Source organism: Astyanax mexicanus, chromosome 24 (assembly GCF_023375975.1).
Source record: "Astyanax mexicanus isolate ESR-SI-001 chromosome 24, AstMex3_surface, whole genome shotgun sequence".
Classification (NCBI taxonomy): domain Eukaryota; kingdom Metazoa; phylum Chordata; class Actinopteri; order Characiformes; family Acestrorhamphidae; genus Astyanax; species Astyanax mexicanus.
In genome coordinates this window covers 26,079,670-26,096,583 of record NC_064431.1, presented here as the reverse complement: position 1 = coordinate 26,096,583, position 16,914 = coordinate 26,079,670, and the positions used below count along the sequence as shown (strand labels likewise).

Genomic DNA, 16,914 nt, shown 5'->3' with positions numbered 1-16,914 from the left:
GTACACATGTACACAATTTAGTAGCCTGGTTGTGCAAAATTCTGTAGCCCATGTTTGAGATGGCAGCCAGTCTAATACTGACAGCTTGGTCATGCTTGTTCTTAACGGTTGTCTAGTTTGATAAGAAATATATTATGCTTGTAGACCAGCAAAACCAGCATTAAACTCAATGGAAAACATACAATGTACTGGTTAAAATTCTGGATTTTCAGATGGGGTACCTGTTTATGGGACCACATCAATCATTAAAAAGGAACTTTTCCAGCATCAGTGCGCTGAAATACCAAAAACACACACAAAACACCCCAAATGTCCCAAAAGACCCCAATACACCCTGGTTCAAGCAAACGCCACGTTGCACTGTATAAGGTACACGTTATTCGCCGCGCGCATGATGGAGCATCAAAGCCTGGCGCGCGCTGTTATTATTGAACATGGCTGTCGCCTCAAATACTACTCCACATCTCCCAGTACAGTGCCTTCCCTGTTTTCCATTATCAGCTTAATTCCCATCAACTTGCTGTGAATGAATGGATAGAAAAGGCACGAGCGCGCGCGCGCACTCACCCACTCCAAAACGCGAATAAACCCCAGTGGCACTTTCAGCACCTGAAATGTCCCAGTGGCAACGATCTGGAAAAAAATATACAAACCAGAAGAGAAAACCAGTTTATTCTATTTGTCGTATTTTTTTCTTCGCTTAATTTATTAAAAAAGTATCGTGGTCGGCGACCTACCTGATTAGCGGAGTCCATTCTCGCTCCTGAACGATAAAAAAGCGCACTGATCGGTGTGGGAACGCGTAAACAGCGAGGAACGCACTGACTGTGGCACCGCGGGCTTTCTTTACCACCCGTATTCAGGCAGAGCCCCGCCCTCCTGCGCTCTGATTGGCTAGTAGTTCAATCACTGGTGAGTGTTTATAGTGAACATCAGAGCCAAAGCACTACACAACTCAGAGCCAATCAGAGCACAGGAGATAGGATGAGTGTGTGGATGAGTGGATGTTAGTAGCCAACCCTAGCACATGATGGATGATAGTAGTCAAGTATAGAATAGTAAGAGGACGGATGCTAGTGACCAATCCTGACAAAAGAGGCAACTACTAGCCAATTATAGCACAGGATGAATAATAATAAAGATCATTCATAGTACAGATTCATAGGTCTTCTATCTGAGTATCTGAGTTCTTGAGGCAACCACTACCCAATCATAATGCAGGACAAGGAATGCTGTTAGCCAATCCTGATGCAAGAGGCATCTACAAGCCAATCATTATACAGGATGAGAAACGCTAGTAGCCATTCCTGTCAAAGAATGAATGTAGGATGATAATAGCCAATCATAGCACAGAACACGGGATGTTGCCAATTCTACGACATGATGGATGGTAGTAGTGAAGTATAGTAAAAGAGGGAGCAATGCTAGTGACCAATCCCGACACACGAGGGTAGCCAATCATAGCACAGGATTAAGGATGCTAGTAGCAAATATATTTGAGTAATGTTCGAATCCATATATTATGGCAAACTTACTCAAGTAAGTAAATAATAAAAATAAATAAATAAAGATCAGTTAAACCAGAAAAGACCTCAAGTACTAGCCAGTCATAGCACATGATTAAGAATGATAGTATCTAATATATTTCAGTACTAGCCAATCATAGCACAGGATTAAGGATGGTAATAGCCAATATATTTGAGTAACTACTGAACTAATTAAAAAAAAAAAAGTCAGTCAATCCAGAAAAAAACTCAAGTGCAATCACAAAGACTATCATAAATGTAATGATGAAACTGGCTCTCATCAGTTTCACTGATTCAGAACCAGTTAAGTTAACAGCTTAACCTCAGATAAGTGCATCCAAATGCTGACTATGTTGGTTTGTTTGTTTAACTACTGTATGGTTCATTATGTGTTTCTCTATAGTATTGGAAAAAATAAAACATTGGGTTAAGGGTGTAGCCAAGTAACCAATCCTAGCACGGAATGAAGAATGCCAGTAGCCAACAGGAGAAGGGATACAAGTAGCCAATACTATCACAGCATAAGAACGCATCTAGCCAATCATAGCACAACTGGTCCGTTCAGCCGGAAAACGGGCGGGTAAAAGAAATCAAAACAAGGCTTATAGCGCGAGCTGTTTTTATCCACGTGGAACAAATCGAGCGCAGTGCGTCTGAAATAAATGCTAATACGGGAACAGTTATTCACACTTTATTACTGAAAAAAAGAGTTGTATTATGAATGAATTCCTGTGTTTTATGTATTTTGGTACAGTGAATATAGTGAATATATATCATGACAATAAAGCCTAACAAATACCTAGTGTGCTTAGTATAAAATACATACAGTGTAAGACAGTGAATATTATCTGATAATCCAAATATATTTAAATGGTCGTAGATGCTCCTTTTAATGAATGCATTCAGCTGCTTTATTCTGCATTCCTTTTTTTAATGGAATCAAATCCCATAAATATTTCTTTATGACAGTAGAGACCAACAAAAAATCTTACTCCAATTAAAGTAGGACAATCTGTTTGTAACCCTTTGAACCCTATTTGTATTATACTGGTATTAATCATTATGCAGAAACTACTATAAAATCTTATTAATAACAGTTTTTCATATTTTGCGGTGACCCACAGCGTTCTATTATAGGGTCAATGAAAATAATGTAAATCATGGGACAATTGCAATAATAAGAGTTAAGAACTTAATTTTGCTATTTACAGGTATAATGTTTCATTCTATAAACTACGGGCAACATTTCTCCCAAATTCCAAAAAAAAAAGAGAAATGGCTGAAATAACAAAAAAGATGCAGAGCTTTTAGACGTCAAATAATGCAAAGAAAATAAGTTCATATTTATAAAGTTTTAAGAGTCAAGAAATCAATATTATGTGGAATAACCCTGTTTTTTAATTACAGTTTTCATGCATCTTGTCATGTTCTCCTCTTACACACTGATTTTGGACAACTTTATGCCACTCCTGGTGCAAACATTCAAGCAGTTTAGCTTGGTTTAATGGCTTGTGATCATCCATCTTCCTCTTGATTATCTTCCAGAGGTTTTCAATTTGGTAAAATCAAATAAACTCATAATTTTTAATTGCCCAGAGCTGTATTTCCAAGGTTTAAAGAGTTAACATGCTTGATTTGGGAGAAAAATATATAAATGGACAGGTGTCCCAATACTTTGTCCTTCTATGTACTGTATTTCCTACTTGTGTAAAGTGTATATAGTCTGTCTACCCCAGCTCATTGAAAGTGGGACTGAAAGTCTCAGTTATATAACATAACCACTGTCCTATTTTACTCTGTGGGGAGTCCCCAGTAGAGAGAGAGGGGCTTAAAGTGGGCTTTAGGTAGAGGGCAGTAGAACAGCACAGTTTGGTGATTCCCTGTTCCAACACACCTACTGAGTAATTCATAAGCTGATTCAGGTTTTTAGCAGCAGATATATATATAAATTATTAATATATATTTTTTAGTTTATAATCTTGAACAAATGATAGATACACAGTGTAAAAATCTAGTTGACCTACCTTTTTTTAATCAATGGATTTTATCACATCTGATGGTTAATCTAATAGTTGTTCTTCGTAATCAGTAACAGTACAGACAATTTGTAACAGAAAATGTCTGTAAAAAATGTCATTTTTGGGGTTCTGAGTGGCCAGCGGTCTAAAGTGCTGCCACTATGATCGGGAGATCGCTGGTTGGAATCCCAGTCATGCAGCTTGCCATCGGCTGCTGGAGCCCCGAGAGAGCACAATTTGCCTTGGTCTCTCTGGGTGTTTAGATGGCACTCTTTCCTCTCATCACTCTTAAGGTGATGTCGATCAGCACAAGACGTCTGTGAGCTGATGTTTCCAAACTGAGTCGCTGCGTTTTCTTCCAAACGCGATGTGATGCTACTTGGCAATGCTGCATCAGCAGTAGTTATAAAAGAGGCGGAGTCTGATTTTACATGTATTGGAGGAGGCACGTGGTAGTCTTCACCCTTCTTGTGTTGTGGCATCACCAGTGATGTGAGATATACAGCCGAGTAGCATTTGAATGGGTGGTACAATAATAATAATAAAAAAAAGATATTATAAAAAGAAAGTAACAGGTTTTCCGGAAATGTTTTTTTTTTACAGTGTAGTCTAGTTTCTGAAGGAAGAAAGAAACATAAGAAGCAGCATGAATGGAAGTTCCACAGCTCCTAGAAAGCCCTTACTAAGTTGTTAGATGAAACAGAATGAGTCAGAGGGAAAGAGAGAGAGAGAGAGAGAGAGAAAATAAGAGAGGGAGAGAGAGTGGGGGCACGTTATGCACTATTATGTAACGGTAAATAAAGGTTAATTCAGCGAGCGCGTGGAATATAAATGACTGGACTGTGGAGGTGAATTCATTTGAATTCACTAACCCCAGCATGCTGGCTGGTACTGTACACAACGTCTATTTTTATTAAAAGCTTGGTGTTGGTGCCTAGCCCACAGCGGACTGTGATAACTGGACTGTAATCTTCCTCCAGGCAGGAGAACTGGAAGGAAAGAAAGAGGCCATGCTTGGCTTAAATGATGCCAACTGAAGGCAAGCACTTAAAACACAGCTAATTTTATATTTACCAACACACCAGGACAGCACAATGTGGACAAAACATCATACTGTGATCATATTAATGCTTGGTATACTGTACTAGTCAAAAGCTGCACACACCATTTCGTTTAATGTTTAATTAACTCATCCAGACTATGAAGGAACACAACACAAGGAATCATATAGTAACTTAAAAGTGTTAAACCAAAATACTAAAAACCTAAAACCTAAAGCTTTTAGGTGCTCTTATATGGGGTGCAGTTAAGTTGGTACCTCTGATGAACTGATGAACCTCCTGTGCAACAGAGGAAACTCTTGGACTTTAATTCCTAGGGCAGTCCTGATGAGAGCCAGTTCCATCATAACTGTTTTAAGGGTCTATGCAACTGCACTTGAGAATACTTGATTGCCACATTTATTAGCAGGTGAGCATTTATGAGACCGACTGCTGGGATGCTAGCTAAGGCAACGAGTGTGTAGCTTCTACAGGCCCAGCTACAACATCTGTGGGCAAATGTGCCAAAAACGTGCCCAACTGTATCTTATGTAACTTTATCTTATCTTTTATCTAGGAGTCACCCAACAGGGTGCTAAAGCCTCCTTTCAATTATTTTCATATTACTTAAGTTGGCTTGGAAAAGCCAAATTACTGTTTTTCCTCTTATTTTATTTGTGTTATTTTAAACGCTACTCCTCCCACAGCTTTGGACGTGGAAGCAGATAACTGCATTACTTGTGCTACAGTTTTCATACAACACACATTTTTAAGGTTTTTTTTTTAAACCTATAAACCTAGATAGCGCATTTTTCCAAGCCAACTTTTAAAGTTCATTCACATACTTTCACATAAATTTCAAATAAAAATAATCATTTAGAACATTTATTTGCAGAAAATGAGAAATGGCTGAAATAAAAGATGCAGAACTTTCAGACCTGACATAATTCATAAAGTCTTAGTGAGTTTTTAAAGTCAGAAGAGTTCAGAAATCAATATTTGGTAGAATAACCCTGGTTTTTAATCACAGTTTTATGAATCTTTGCATGTTCTCTTCCACCAGTCTTACACACTGCTTTTGGGTAACTTTGTGCCACTTCTGGTGCAAAACTTTAAGTAGTTAAGCTTGGTTTGATGGCTTAGGATCATCCATCTTCCTCTTGATTATATTCCAGAGGTTTTCAATTTGGTAAAATCAAAGAAACTAAATTTTTAAGCGCTCTCAATTTTTTCCAGAGCTATTGTTCATTTAAATACACAATACTGGATCATTTATAGCCCAGAGAATCCTATCAGTGACTTTGTGTCAAAGTGAAACCTGCAGGTTACTAAGCCTACAGTGCTGCATATGGGTTACTGTTCATTTTGTGTGTGTGTTCATCGTTCTAGATCTTGCCTCGAAAGGCTTGTGAAGATGTGCTTACACACAGTTTCCTCTAGGATGACATGTCGCCTGCAGATACCCATCAGTCAGCTTCATGTCAGAGTGAAGCCTGCAGGCTGGCCCAGAGTATAGCGTGTGAGATGCTGTTCATTTGAAGCTGTGTGTGTCTTTGCCTGCCAATGCAAGGTCAGATACCCCACCATCAGTCTACAGTGGTAAGAAAAGACCCTCCAGGGATGTAAACACACACATACACAATGTTTACACAGCTTTATATTATCAGTTGGCCTTTTTTCTTTAAATAATCTGCAATATATTGGGTGAAAGCATGTTAGTATACTGTAACAGTCCAGTTCATTGTTTGAATAGAGTATAAAATATAAAATATATATATAAATATAAAAGTGACTACAAAATGAATTGACCCTTAAGGATTATATTTTCTTTAGTAACTTATAAAATCAGATCAGTATTTTCTTATTAGAACTGTGCAGTACATCATGGTTATCTGTGTAGGTTGTAGCCTCTGAATCTGCCCATCATAATTCCACCTAGAGCTTAGATCGGGCCCAAAATCTAGCCCAAGCTTGATTTAAAGCCAAAAACGTTTTAGTAAGCAGAGCTTTTAAAAATATTTGGGCTGTTTAAATGAGAAAAGTCTGTTCAGAATGATAACATTGCAACACGGAAGAAGCATAGACCTATTATTTAAGAAAAATGTTTATTAATAACAGATATGCACAGCGCTGCAAGTCAAGTGCACAATACGGATAACTGGAGGAGCACACCTGTGTGAATAGAACATTCTAATTTGAAAAAAAATTGAACAACAATTTTTACTTTGCTGTAATGCAATCAAACTATATCTTTATCTAAAATATAAATAGCATTAAAAAATAATAATTCTGGAGACCAAAACAGAGTAGGGCAGATAATCTGAGATCTAAGAATTTCTCCAGTCCCATTTCAACACGCAGGGTTGCCAGGTATAGAACATAGCACAAAAGCTGTGTGCTGCAGCTATACAAAAGGATGATCTGAATTTTTCTGCTAAACAGGTAATCACTGAGCTTCAGTAAGGTTCGCAAACCATAGCTAGGTAAATTTACCACCAACACTAACAGTGAAGTTGGACATTTTAAACACTGAATCGTTTACATTTACAGAGTAAGACTTGGCATATTCACACTTTCACTCACATTTATTATGATTGTTCCTTTAAAGCAAAACTTGTTTATTGGGGGGGGAAAAAAAACGCAAACTGTACAATTGAAACAAGACTATTACTCTATTGGGAACCTCAAGCCTAGACACAAGATGAAATACAGTCAAACATGAAAACATACAGGGTTATGAAGGTCATCCTGCAACACATTTACTCTCAAATGTTTTTTAGCAAGGCCTGTGCACACTCAAAGTTGCTAAAGCTGTGGTCCTACAAGTTGGTCCCATAAATTCTCAACTTGTGATAAATCTAGTGAGCAGGCAGGCCAGTGAAAGTGTTCCTGAGAAACCTACATATCACTAAACTGCTAATGTTTCTCATATCACTACTAGGAGTGACTGTGATATAGGATTTTGACAGAGCTATTCTCAGCCGCTAAATCCAAATATGGACATTGTGATATAAACAGGACATTCTGGATAGACACAGACAAATGTTGGTAAAAATTATATCATAATTAATCTAAATTAATTTTAGATTAATTTAGATTAATTTAGATTATATCATAATTAATCTAAATTAATTACCTACATTAAGCCATTTTAACTGACTGTAAAGTTAACCACCTAAAGGAGCGTAAAATCTACAACATAAAAAAATATAAGAATACAATAATTAACATAAAAATATCTGGCATTTTTGACTAGAACTTTATTTAAACATGTATTAATAAACTATTTTAACTATGAGTTGAAAGATTAAGACTAAACTACTTATCTGAGGTGGTTTTCTGTAGCTGTTTGTAGTGGTGGGCACCACCTTTATTTTCCTTCAGTCTGAGAGAAAACCATTGTGTCTGTTTGGGGGGACTTTTATTGACAGGTTTCCCGCCAAAATAGCAGGAGGTGACATCACAACACTTCCTGTTTGGTGCTTTTTAAGACCTGCCCAAGCGATGTTGTTTGTTATTGCTGAAATTGCTGCTGGTTGATAAGAGGTGGTCTTTGCCAGATAAATGGATTCATCTGTGATTGTCTTCATGGGGGAAAGTGTGCTCTTTGTGTTACTTGTGAAATTGTTTGGCTGTGAAGGTTTGGGGTATGTAGCCTCTGTTTCTCACACACTGTTGCTTTCCTCTCTTTTGCTCTCTTTCTCCCTTTTCTCTTTTGATTCTTTCTTTCTCTTTTTTTCTTCTGAGTCTGTACACAAGTAGTTCCACTGGTTGTATTTTTATTTTTTTGTACTTTTTTTTTTATTTTATTTTATTATTTTTTTGTCTTTCAATCTCGTTTAATTGCTAATCAGTCTCGCTCCAGTGGCTGGATCAGAGTTTTTAGTGAACTGAGAATCTGCCTTTAGCTACAGTGCACCAGCTTCACTAGACGAAATGTTGAAGCTCAGCTCACTGGGATCACAACCATTTTAAACATTGTTTCTAAACACCACCAGAAAGCCTGTGACTTAACTTTTTTTTTTCTCTCCCTTTTTTTTTGTTTAGTAAATTGGTTCCTTTTTATATTAATTTAATAGATTTTATTTCTATATTTCTTTTTTTTATAACATTTAATTTTGCTTATGTTTTTTATTAATTAATTAATTTATTTTACTTTACTTATTATTGCCTTTTTTATTTTTATTTGTTTATTTTATATTTTGTCAACTTGTTTTATATGGTCTTAGAATTTTCTATTTTGCACTTGTTTAATTCATATATATTAAACATTTGATTTTGAAGTTAGTATTTATTTTGTTTATTTTATTTATTATTTTGTTTACTATTTTATTCCTAATTACTTAAATGTTTTCAATCTCTTTGATGCTGTATATGCTCAGCAACATTGTAAATGAGGGTCATCCTCAATGTCTTCCTGAGTGAAAATAAAGATTGGTTAAAGATTATTGTTGTCCTGGCCCTTCCCTTCCATACACCACCACACATCAGACTAAAGTGACTCAAATGAGTTTTTTTTTTTTTTTTTTTTTTTTTTTTTTTTTTTTTTTTTTTTTTTGTGGCTCAGATCATTTTTTAAAATTTTATTTATTTTTTAGGTTGCATAAGCAAGCCGCCTGGCCTTTTTTCATCACCTTGACCTGAGCATGTATTTCAGACCAGCTGTTTGGCAAAATTTGGCATCTGATTGTCTAGCAGATGTAACTGTCGTGGGTGATCATTCAAACCTCTCACAAGATCGACTCATTTTCCAAATCCATTGATTCGATTAAATCAATGAAACTTGAGCAGCTTACAAACCATGCATATAGTTTTTTTTTTTTTAATTGACTGTGGAAAGTAGCTTTCACATGATTTGTTTGCACTTGGAGAACTGTAATTTTATTTATTTATTTATTTATTTTGTCAGATCCTCAGAGATCGCAACACCAGCAGTTACTGTGGCACGATTGACTAACAGCACTAATGTATATTTATATACCACATGTATGAATTACAGTACAGCCTTCATTAAAGGCCTTCATGCTCGTCTGTACAGGTGTGCTGTGTTGTGTGCTGAAACAGCATCAGTAATATGCCTACAGGGTGGATCAGAGCACATTATTAGGATGTTATACAGTCTGGCAGGTGTCCACATGGATCTCACCTGTCAGAAGAGGCAGATGTAAGACCTCAGCACACCTGGGCTCAGTCCTGCAGGCCACGGGTCTTATTTTGTTGTTCAAATAGCTCATAATTTCTGATCTCAGTTCAGTTTATTCAGGAGCTGAGAGATAGTCAGCTGAAATGCAGGCAGGCTAACACTAGATGGCACTTGCCTGGTTTACTGCACTGAGCAAGACTGTGGCTCTATACTGCTTTACTGAAGCTCCTTTTCTGTTTGCTGCTCTCATCTTCATCAGTATCTACCTGTCTGTGATATCACTAGCCTGTAATGTGATTCATGAGCCTATGAACAGAGTTACTGTATGAGTCATTCATGAATCATTCTGTGAAACATTATGATATACTTATTCTTCCAGGTAAATAAAACTCTCAGGTTTAAAACGTTATAGAATTCAGTGTAACATAATGTGAAATATTATTCCATTACCCCTGTGCAATTAAGAGGTAGCATGCAATCATTTGTAAATACAATCCTAAGCGTTATTGACTCTTTATTATTTATATTGTATATATTGTATATTTATTTAATCCATTTTCTGTACTGAGTGCCTTGGTATCCCTGAATGTCCCCACTGTTGGACTAATGAAGGATTATCTTGTCTTTTCTTGTCTTGTTCTGCTTCGTTTCCTCCAAAAATGGCCAAATATGACTTATCACACATGCCAGTCAATTAAACACATATATTGTTGAGTCATTTATAAATCATTCCATAACAAAATGGTACCATTTGTTGCTGATAAACTCGTTTTTCTGAATATTTTCTTTTAATAGCTACTGCAGACAATGGAGGTTGAAGAATAGTTTCAGGTGCAGCATCCATTTACAACTCAAAGAGACCTATAGTATGACACAAAGATCAAGAAAAAGTGGATTTAAAATACAGTTTTAGGTGCATTAATAGTGTAATGGTACGTCTAATAAACAGCACCGGTCAGTGATAGGCTGAATCGATTTGACCCACATGGGATGTGATTGTGCACTGTGTTATATAACTCATGGTATGCAGCATTCACATTCGTACGACGCGCCCGTATTGCTGCAGTTGCTGTAGTGCTGTATGAAATGTGAACATGACAGAGAGAGCGGCAGCATGTCAAATTCACTCTCTCTCTTCTTGAGCTGCGGAGTGTGGCTCTGCCATAAGTGGGAGGAAGGGAGGGAGGAATGGAGAGAGAGAGAGAGAGAGAGAGAGAGAGACACTCTTTCACTGAGCACATCGGATGCAGAGTGACATGAGCAACAATTAGCATCATTCTCCTTCACTTAAGCCTCTTTCACACCACAGACACTCCACTCACAGACAAGAGAGAGAGAGAAAGAGAGAGAGAGAGAGAGATAAAGAAGACCTCAAAGCAATTATTCTATTACATTCTTCCTGCATTGCTTCTCTCAGTCTAAACCCCAAGACAGTGTTACAGTGAAAGCATGATGCCTAAGAGAAGCAAAATAAGTGCATTTCCTAAAGGAAACACAAGACAGCTGCACATATACAGGCTGAGACAAAGGCTATACGAGGCTATGTGTGAGTAGGGCGAGGTTTCGAAATTCGATATCAAAAAGGTACCGACCGAAATGTCTGGTTATTACCGAGTACCGAAAGGTCTAAAAAAATTTGGTGCCTTTTTTCGATACTTTACATGAAACGTTTAATGATATTAATTATTAATGATATCTATTATTTTAACATTTTTTTCTCTTTAAAAATTCTGTTAAAAAAACGCCTTCAGACAGTTGCTACACTCAAAAAAAAAAACTAAATCTTAGCGAGAGAAATGATTTATCAAAAAGGCAATACATCTTTTTGTCTTTCTAAGTATTGTAAATAAAAATTATTTTACGTATTGTAGGTATAATGATTTTAATCAGCCTTACTTAAACTTTTCTCCTTATTAATTTAAGTTACTGAACTCAAAATAAGCACAAAAATCACTGGTCAAGCTATTCTGATTCTTGCGTCCAAATCTAACCCATAAAATCATTGATTTTTGCAAAAAAAAGTCGGTACCACTTTAAAATAAGACTACCTTTATAAAGGGTTTATAAATGGTTTACACTTAGTTTATTAATGGTTACTAATTAGGTTGTAAATTCCTTATAAATCATTAATAATCAGTTATAACACATACGTTGAAAGGGCAACAATATAGATGGCTGTGGGTTTACAATTTGTCAAACAACAGGTCATTGTTGCCCTTTCTACGTATGTGTTATAACTGATTATTAATGATTTTAAGGCATTTACAACCTAATTAGTAACCATTAATAAACTCATTGTAAACCATTTATAAACCCTTTATAAAGGTAGTCTTATTTTAAAGTGGTACCAAAAAGTCTTACTTCTTTAATGAAAAGGGGAGCAGACGGGGGGCAGACTTATAAGCGGGTAAGACAGACTTTAATAAATAACAGATAAACAAATAAGGGAATAACGAATAAATATATATACATAAACAAACAGGGAAAACCAACAAAGAGCTAAGCTAAACAGAAAGTGTCTAAACAGGGCTAGGGAATATATACAAGGGGTAAATATGTAAACATATACAGGTAATAAACTAGGAAACAGACAGGAACTAAACGTGACAGGAAATAAGCGTGAAACAACAAACTAGAAATAAACAAGAGCGTATAAATGCAAATAACCAAGAAACGAGGATTAACAATAACGTGGCGAGACAGACAACACGGGAACGTGCAAAGACCGCCCGATAAACATGGACTAATAGGTACTATATATAGTAACAAGAAACAATGAACACCTTGGGAAGGGGCGGAGCTACAAATTAGACACACGTGATGGAAAATCACTGGGGAAACACACTAGGAAAAGGGAAAAACACAGGGAAACATAGCGAGGATGTGACAACTTCACTAATTTTGATACCTTGAGATTGCATATTTTGAGAAATCTTACAAAGGAACTTTTTTTTGCTTACTATATTAATTTACCTATATTTTGTCTAGTTTTTGCAGATGGATTTATTTGCAGTGTAGGCTGAAAACACCTGAGCAACTACCTGGTGTACCGTAGCAACCATTCAGAAGTTTGTTTTAACACAGGTGGATCATGTACACTACAGTATCTGGTCACTAGGGTGGTACTGTATGTTGGGTGGTTTCATCTGTATACAATTTGATTACTATGGTGTTTGAGGTGGTTGCTCAGGTGTTGCCAGCCTACACAGTCACTAATGTGAAATGTATGTGTCTCAGGAGGTGTTTGCTCAGGTATTGGTTTGGGTGTAACTAGTGTATCATTTGTATCACTAGTCTATGATATAAGAAGAATGCATACGCTGTAGATAGAATAAATAAAGGTTAGATTTATTTTGATATTTGGAATGAATGATGTTGAACGTAAATTAAGTTTCAGCTCATGTTTATATGTTTAATACAATTTAATACTTTAATACCTTTTCAGAACTCATCCATATCAACGCAGGATGGGTCTTTTAATGGAAGCTATGGAGTTTAAGGAGAGAAAGTAAAAAAAAAGGACAGCAGGAGAGCAGGGTTTAAGGGAACTACTACCTTAAAGCTTGTTCCATATGCAACAACGCTGTTGTTAAGGCTGCCCTGAGGATGTTTTTTTTTTAAAGTAGGATCAGAATGGACCCTTGGCATGAAAATGTCAGACATTTCAGTGGATGCTGAAGTAAACAGAGCAAGGCCCTCCAGCTGTTTTGGCTTTATTTAAACGCGGCTTTCCCATTTTTTGAAATTCCCATTTCTCCTGACAACCTGGATGCAAATGCTGCGAGCTCTTGGCCATAACCTCGTTTTCCGTACATGGCGACTAAACCTATCACCATGCTCGTAGGAGCGCACAAAAGCAGGGAAACGCGATTAAATGCAGGAACAAAAGGTGAGATTTTTGCAATACGTCTGGCGAATGCCATTAGCCCGCCCTGCATTCAGCGGAAGTAATCCGGCGGAAATAATCAGGATTAAACTTAGCATGCTGCGGGGAAATGAGCCCATTAAAGTGTTCGGTTTGTGGCATGGCGAAACCAAGAATAGGAATGAGCAGGGTATGCGTATATATAGCCCAGATACACAGACACACAGTGCAAACAGTAAAGGAGGGTTTTCCTCTATTTGCGTCTGTACACTCATCGTCAAAGAAGCGGCTGCAAAAATAGTCACACAAATACTTGGATGCATTGCTACAGTATTCAGAAGGGAGATAAAGGCTACCAGAACCAATAACTGATTATACATTTAGATTCATATGGGCAAGTGATTTATTGAGGCATAGTTCCATATTTTTAGCACTATAAGGTACACCGTCAATAAACGTCTAATTTTTCAGTGTATTTTAAAACACAAGGCGCACCGGATTATAACGCGCATTTCATGCGACTCTAGTAAGGAACAGGGGTGTCACCATGTTTTCCTTCTAGGTCAGCAGGTCTCTCCTCTGGGTGGCGAGACCTGTAAAACTAAGTTAAGTAAACAAAACTGTAATTCTATATAAAAAAAAAAAACATTTCAGATGGGTTAGACAAGTCAAACAAGCCCTGGATGTTAATCTACACAGATTTCACTCCTAAAAAATGTTTATTTTGGTGAGTAAAGCGCTTCTGTTTATTTAGAGCAAGCTTAGACTTCCATATCACTAAAGCTGAAGCAGCTAACCGCTAACGGTAATGCTAATGCAGCTCCAGCAGTGCTAGGTGAGGTTTGCAGTAAGCTACAAGCCAATAATACTCACATCTGAACTGTCAAAAAGCAGTTGCATAGTGCAGTTAGTGGCTAATGCTAATACTGCTTAAAAACTAAACTGAAACTCCTGTATAAATCTGTACTTCAGCAGAGTGGCTTTACAGCTCTTTACAACCTGACTGGTAGAATTCATAAACAAGGCACATCAGATTATAAAGTGCACTGTCGATTTTTGTTAAAATTAAAGTATTTTAAGTGTACCTTATAGTGCGACACCAAGACTAATAGACATGTGACACATGAGAACAAACAGTTGATGATCTGCTGCCATGCTGAGTCACTCCATGACAATCTGGCACAACTACCCACCAAGTTTCATTCCTGTCGGTGGACTCCTCCTGGGTGCAACTTTTTTAAAAAAAGTTTATGTACCAAAGATTTTTTTGAAGAACCCATTTGAAACATACTTTTAAAGGATAACTAAACCCCCTGATTTTTGCACTTTGAAAAAGGCAAAAAAATGGGAGGGGTAGTTTGGGAGGGGCACTGGGTGATGTATGGGTTTAGAGGCAGGGCAGGAGGGAGAGCTGATTGGCTAAGCTGCAGCAGCAGCAGTGTACCTCTGATAGTGGTGAGATGCAGATGGTTGGGCGTCAGCAGTGGGCGGTGTTAAATAATTGACTGATTTGCATATTGAGATGTGTCTGCGTACCAAAGTAGATGGACATATCACCCACGCATATAGAACAGAAATTACCACAACCCCATATGTTTTGGGGTTTTAGAGGTTCTTTAAAGATATCAATAGTGTAGTGCCTAAAAGCAATCACGTCCTCACAGCAATGTTTTCTATTATTTTCTACATTTTTTATTATTAGATCTAGAGAAAAAGTTGTGCTCTAAAAGAATAAATGCAATAACTGCTCTCCTTGATTTTAGAAGAACCTGTTGAAAATCAGGTGTCTAAAATTTGTTCGGCCATTTATTGTCCATGTTTTTCAAATACATTCTCGAGAAAATCCTTCCTTTAAGAGTAGAATAAAGACAGTTATTGTTGTTTATTGTATCTAAATGTTGCTATGACCATATTAAATCTACTCCAACCTTAAGAAACCAAAGATAATCTTGTAGAATTGGACTATATATTTTATTATTATGTGCATTATACAGCATAATGCAGGTAACATTACCATTATGGACAAATTTTGTCCCCAAAGAGCGAAACTGACTGTGCACATATCTCCACACATAGACAGTCAAAGCTTCACCTCCACCCTCACCCTGCTATCAGTGGTCAGCAGAGCATTTCAGAGGGCATCCAGAGCTCTCGAATCCATGACAACAAGCTTAGCAGATAGGTTGCTAAGCAACTAATCCAATGAGCGACGTGCGGGCCTATCAGCGGGGACAATGTTGCCCAATTATCTAATGTTTATTTCTCGGAAGACGCTTTTTTCTCCGTGCCGTTTGCTCCAATTTGAAGACATGGGTTAGTGCACTCTGCAGATTTCAAATACGACTGCCTGGCTTTTTTTCCCTCCTTTTATTGGGCGTGAACGACATTATCTTTACTGTCATTACCGTCTCCAGTGAGCACAGACATAAACTAGCGGGAGCTGCGAACCGAGAAAATTATGTAGCCCATTACTGCTAAATCTGTTACCTGAAGGCCTGAGTTAGCACGGGCAATAAAGCACATATTGTGTTTTGTGGTTCTGGGCGCCATTACGGACTACTGAGTGCGTTTTTCTCCGTGGAGTCTGATTGTAATTTGAAGAGAAGGTTCAAGTCCAGAGTAAAAATTGAGTGCATTTAGTAATTCCTATGAACAACAAGTACACTCGTATGGCGTGAGGTGTTATCTTGGTGAGTGAGGTCAATGTGCTCATGGCAAGGCAACATTACTCATTAATGTGAGTTTGTCACAATACTTGACTGAAAAAATAAAGTTACTTTTCAATGATATTAAATTTTTTTTTAAGATTTTGTAGCATTCCTGGAACATACACTGTGGATTAAGGAATGTGGATTAAGGCTTGCACAGCTTTGGAAATGACTCATTACGCTTCATTACGATTTTATCACAATTCTAGATTTACATTCACACAGCAGGTAAAGTTGCCCAAATTTGATTTTAGGCTTTTTAGACTGTTCACACTATGCGCAAAAGTCCACTTTACCTTCTTCCTAGCAATCATTTATGGCACATTTCTCGTTGAATTAATGTAAAAAAAAAAATATATATATATATATATATATATATATATATATATATTGATCTGGCTGTTTAGACTGAATCAGATTTTAGTACCACATATGAAGATCACCCAAATCGGAACTGAAAAATATATTCACATCTGTGTTGCATTTGACAACAAAAATGTGATTTGTGGAACTTTAACTAGCTGTTGGATGGTAGCTTCAGAACAGTTATAACCCAAACTTTTGGTAAAAGAAAAATAAAACGGAATATTAAATCCATTGTCCACTATGTAATT

The 16,914-nt window shown here is 37.0% G+C and overlaps 1 protein-coding gene across 1 annotated transcript in view; it reads right to left on the bottom strand.

Moving 5' to 3' along the window:
* The window catches only part of synpra (synaptoporin a), a 44,015-nt gene extending 43,177 nt beyond the window's left edge, over positions 1-838 (bottom strand). Inside the window, exons 1-2 of the mRNA XM_015602563.3 lie at positions 738-838; positions 568-633 (exon numbers count right to left, since the gene is read on the bottom strand). Of these exons, the coding sequence (XP_015458049.1) occupies positions 568-633; positions 738-755 (84 nt within the window). The 5' untranslated portion in view covers positions 756-838. The remainder of the gene's footprint in view (positions 1-567; positions 634-737) is intronic.
* Between the last annotated feature and the right edge of the window lie 16,076 nt (positions 839-16,914).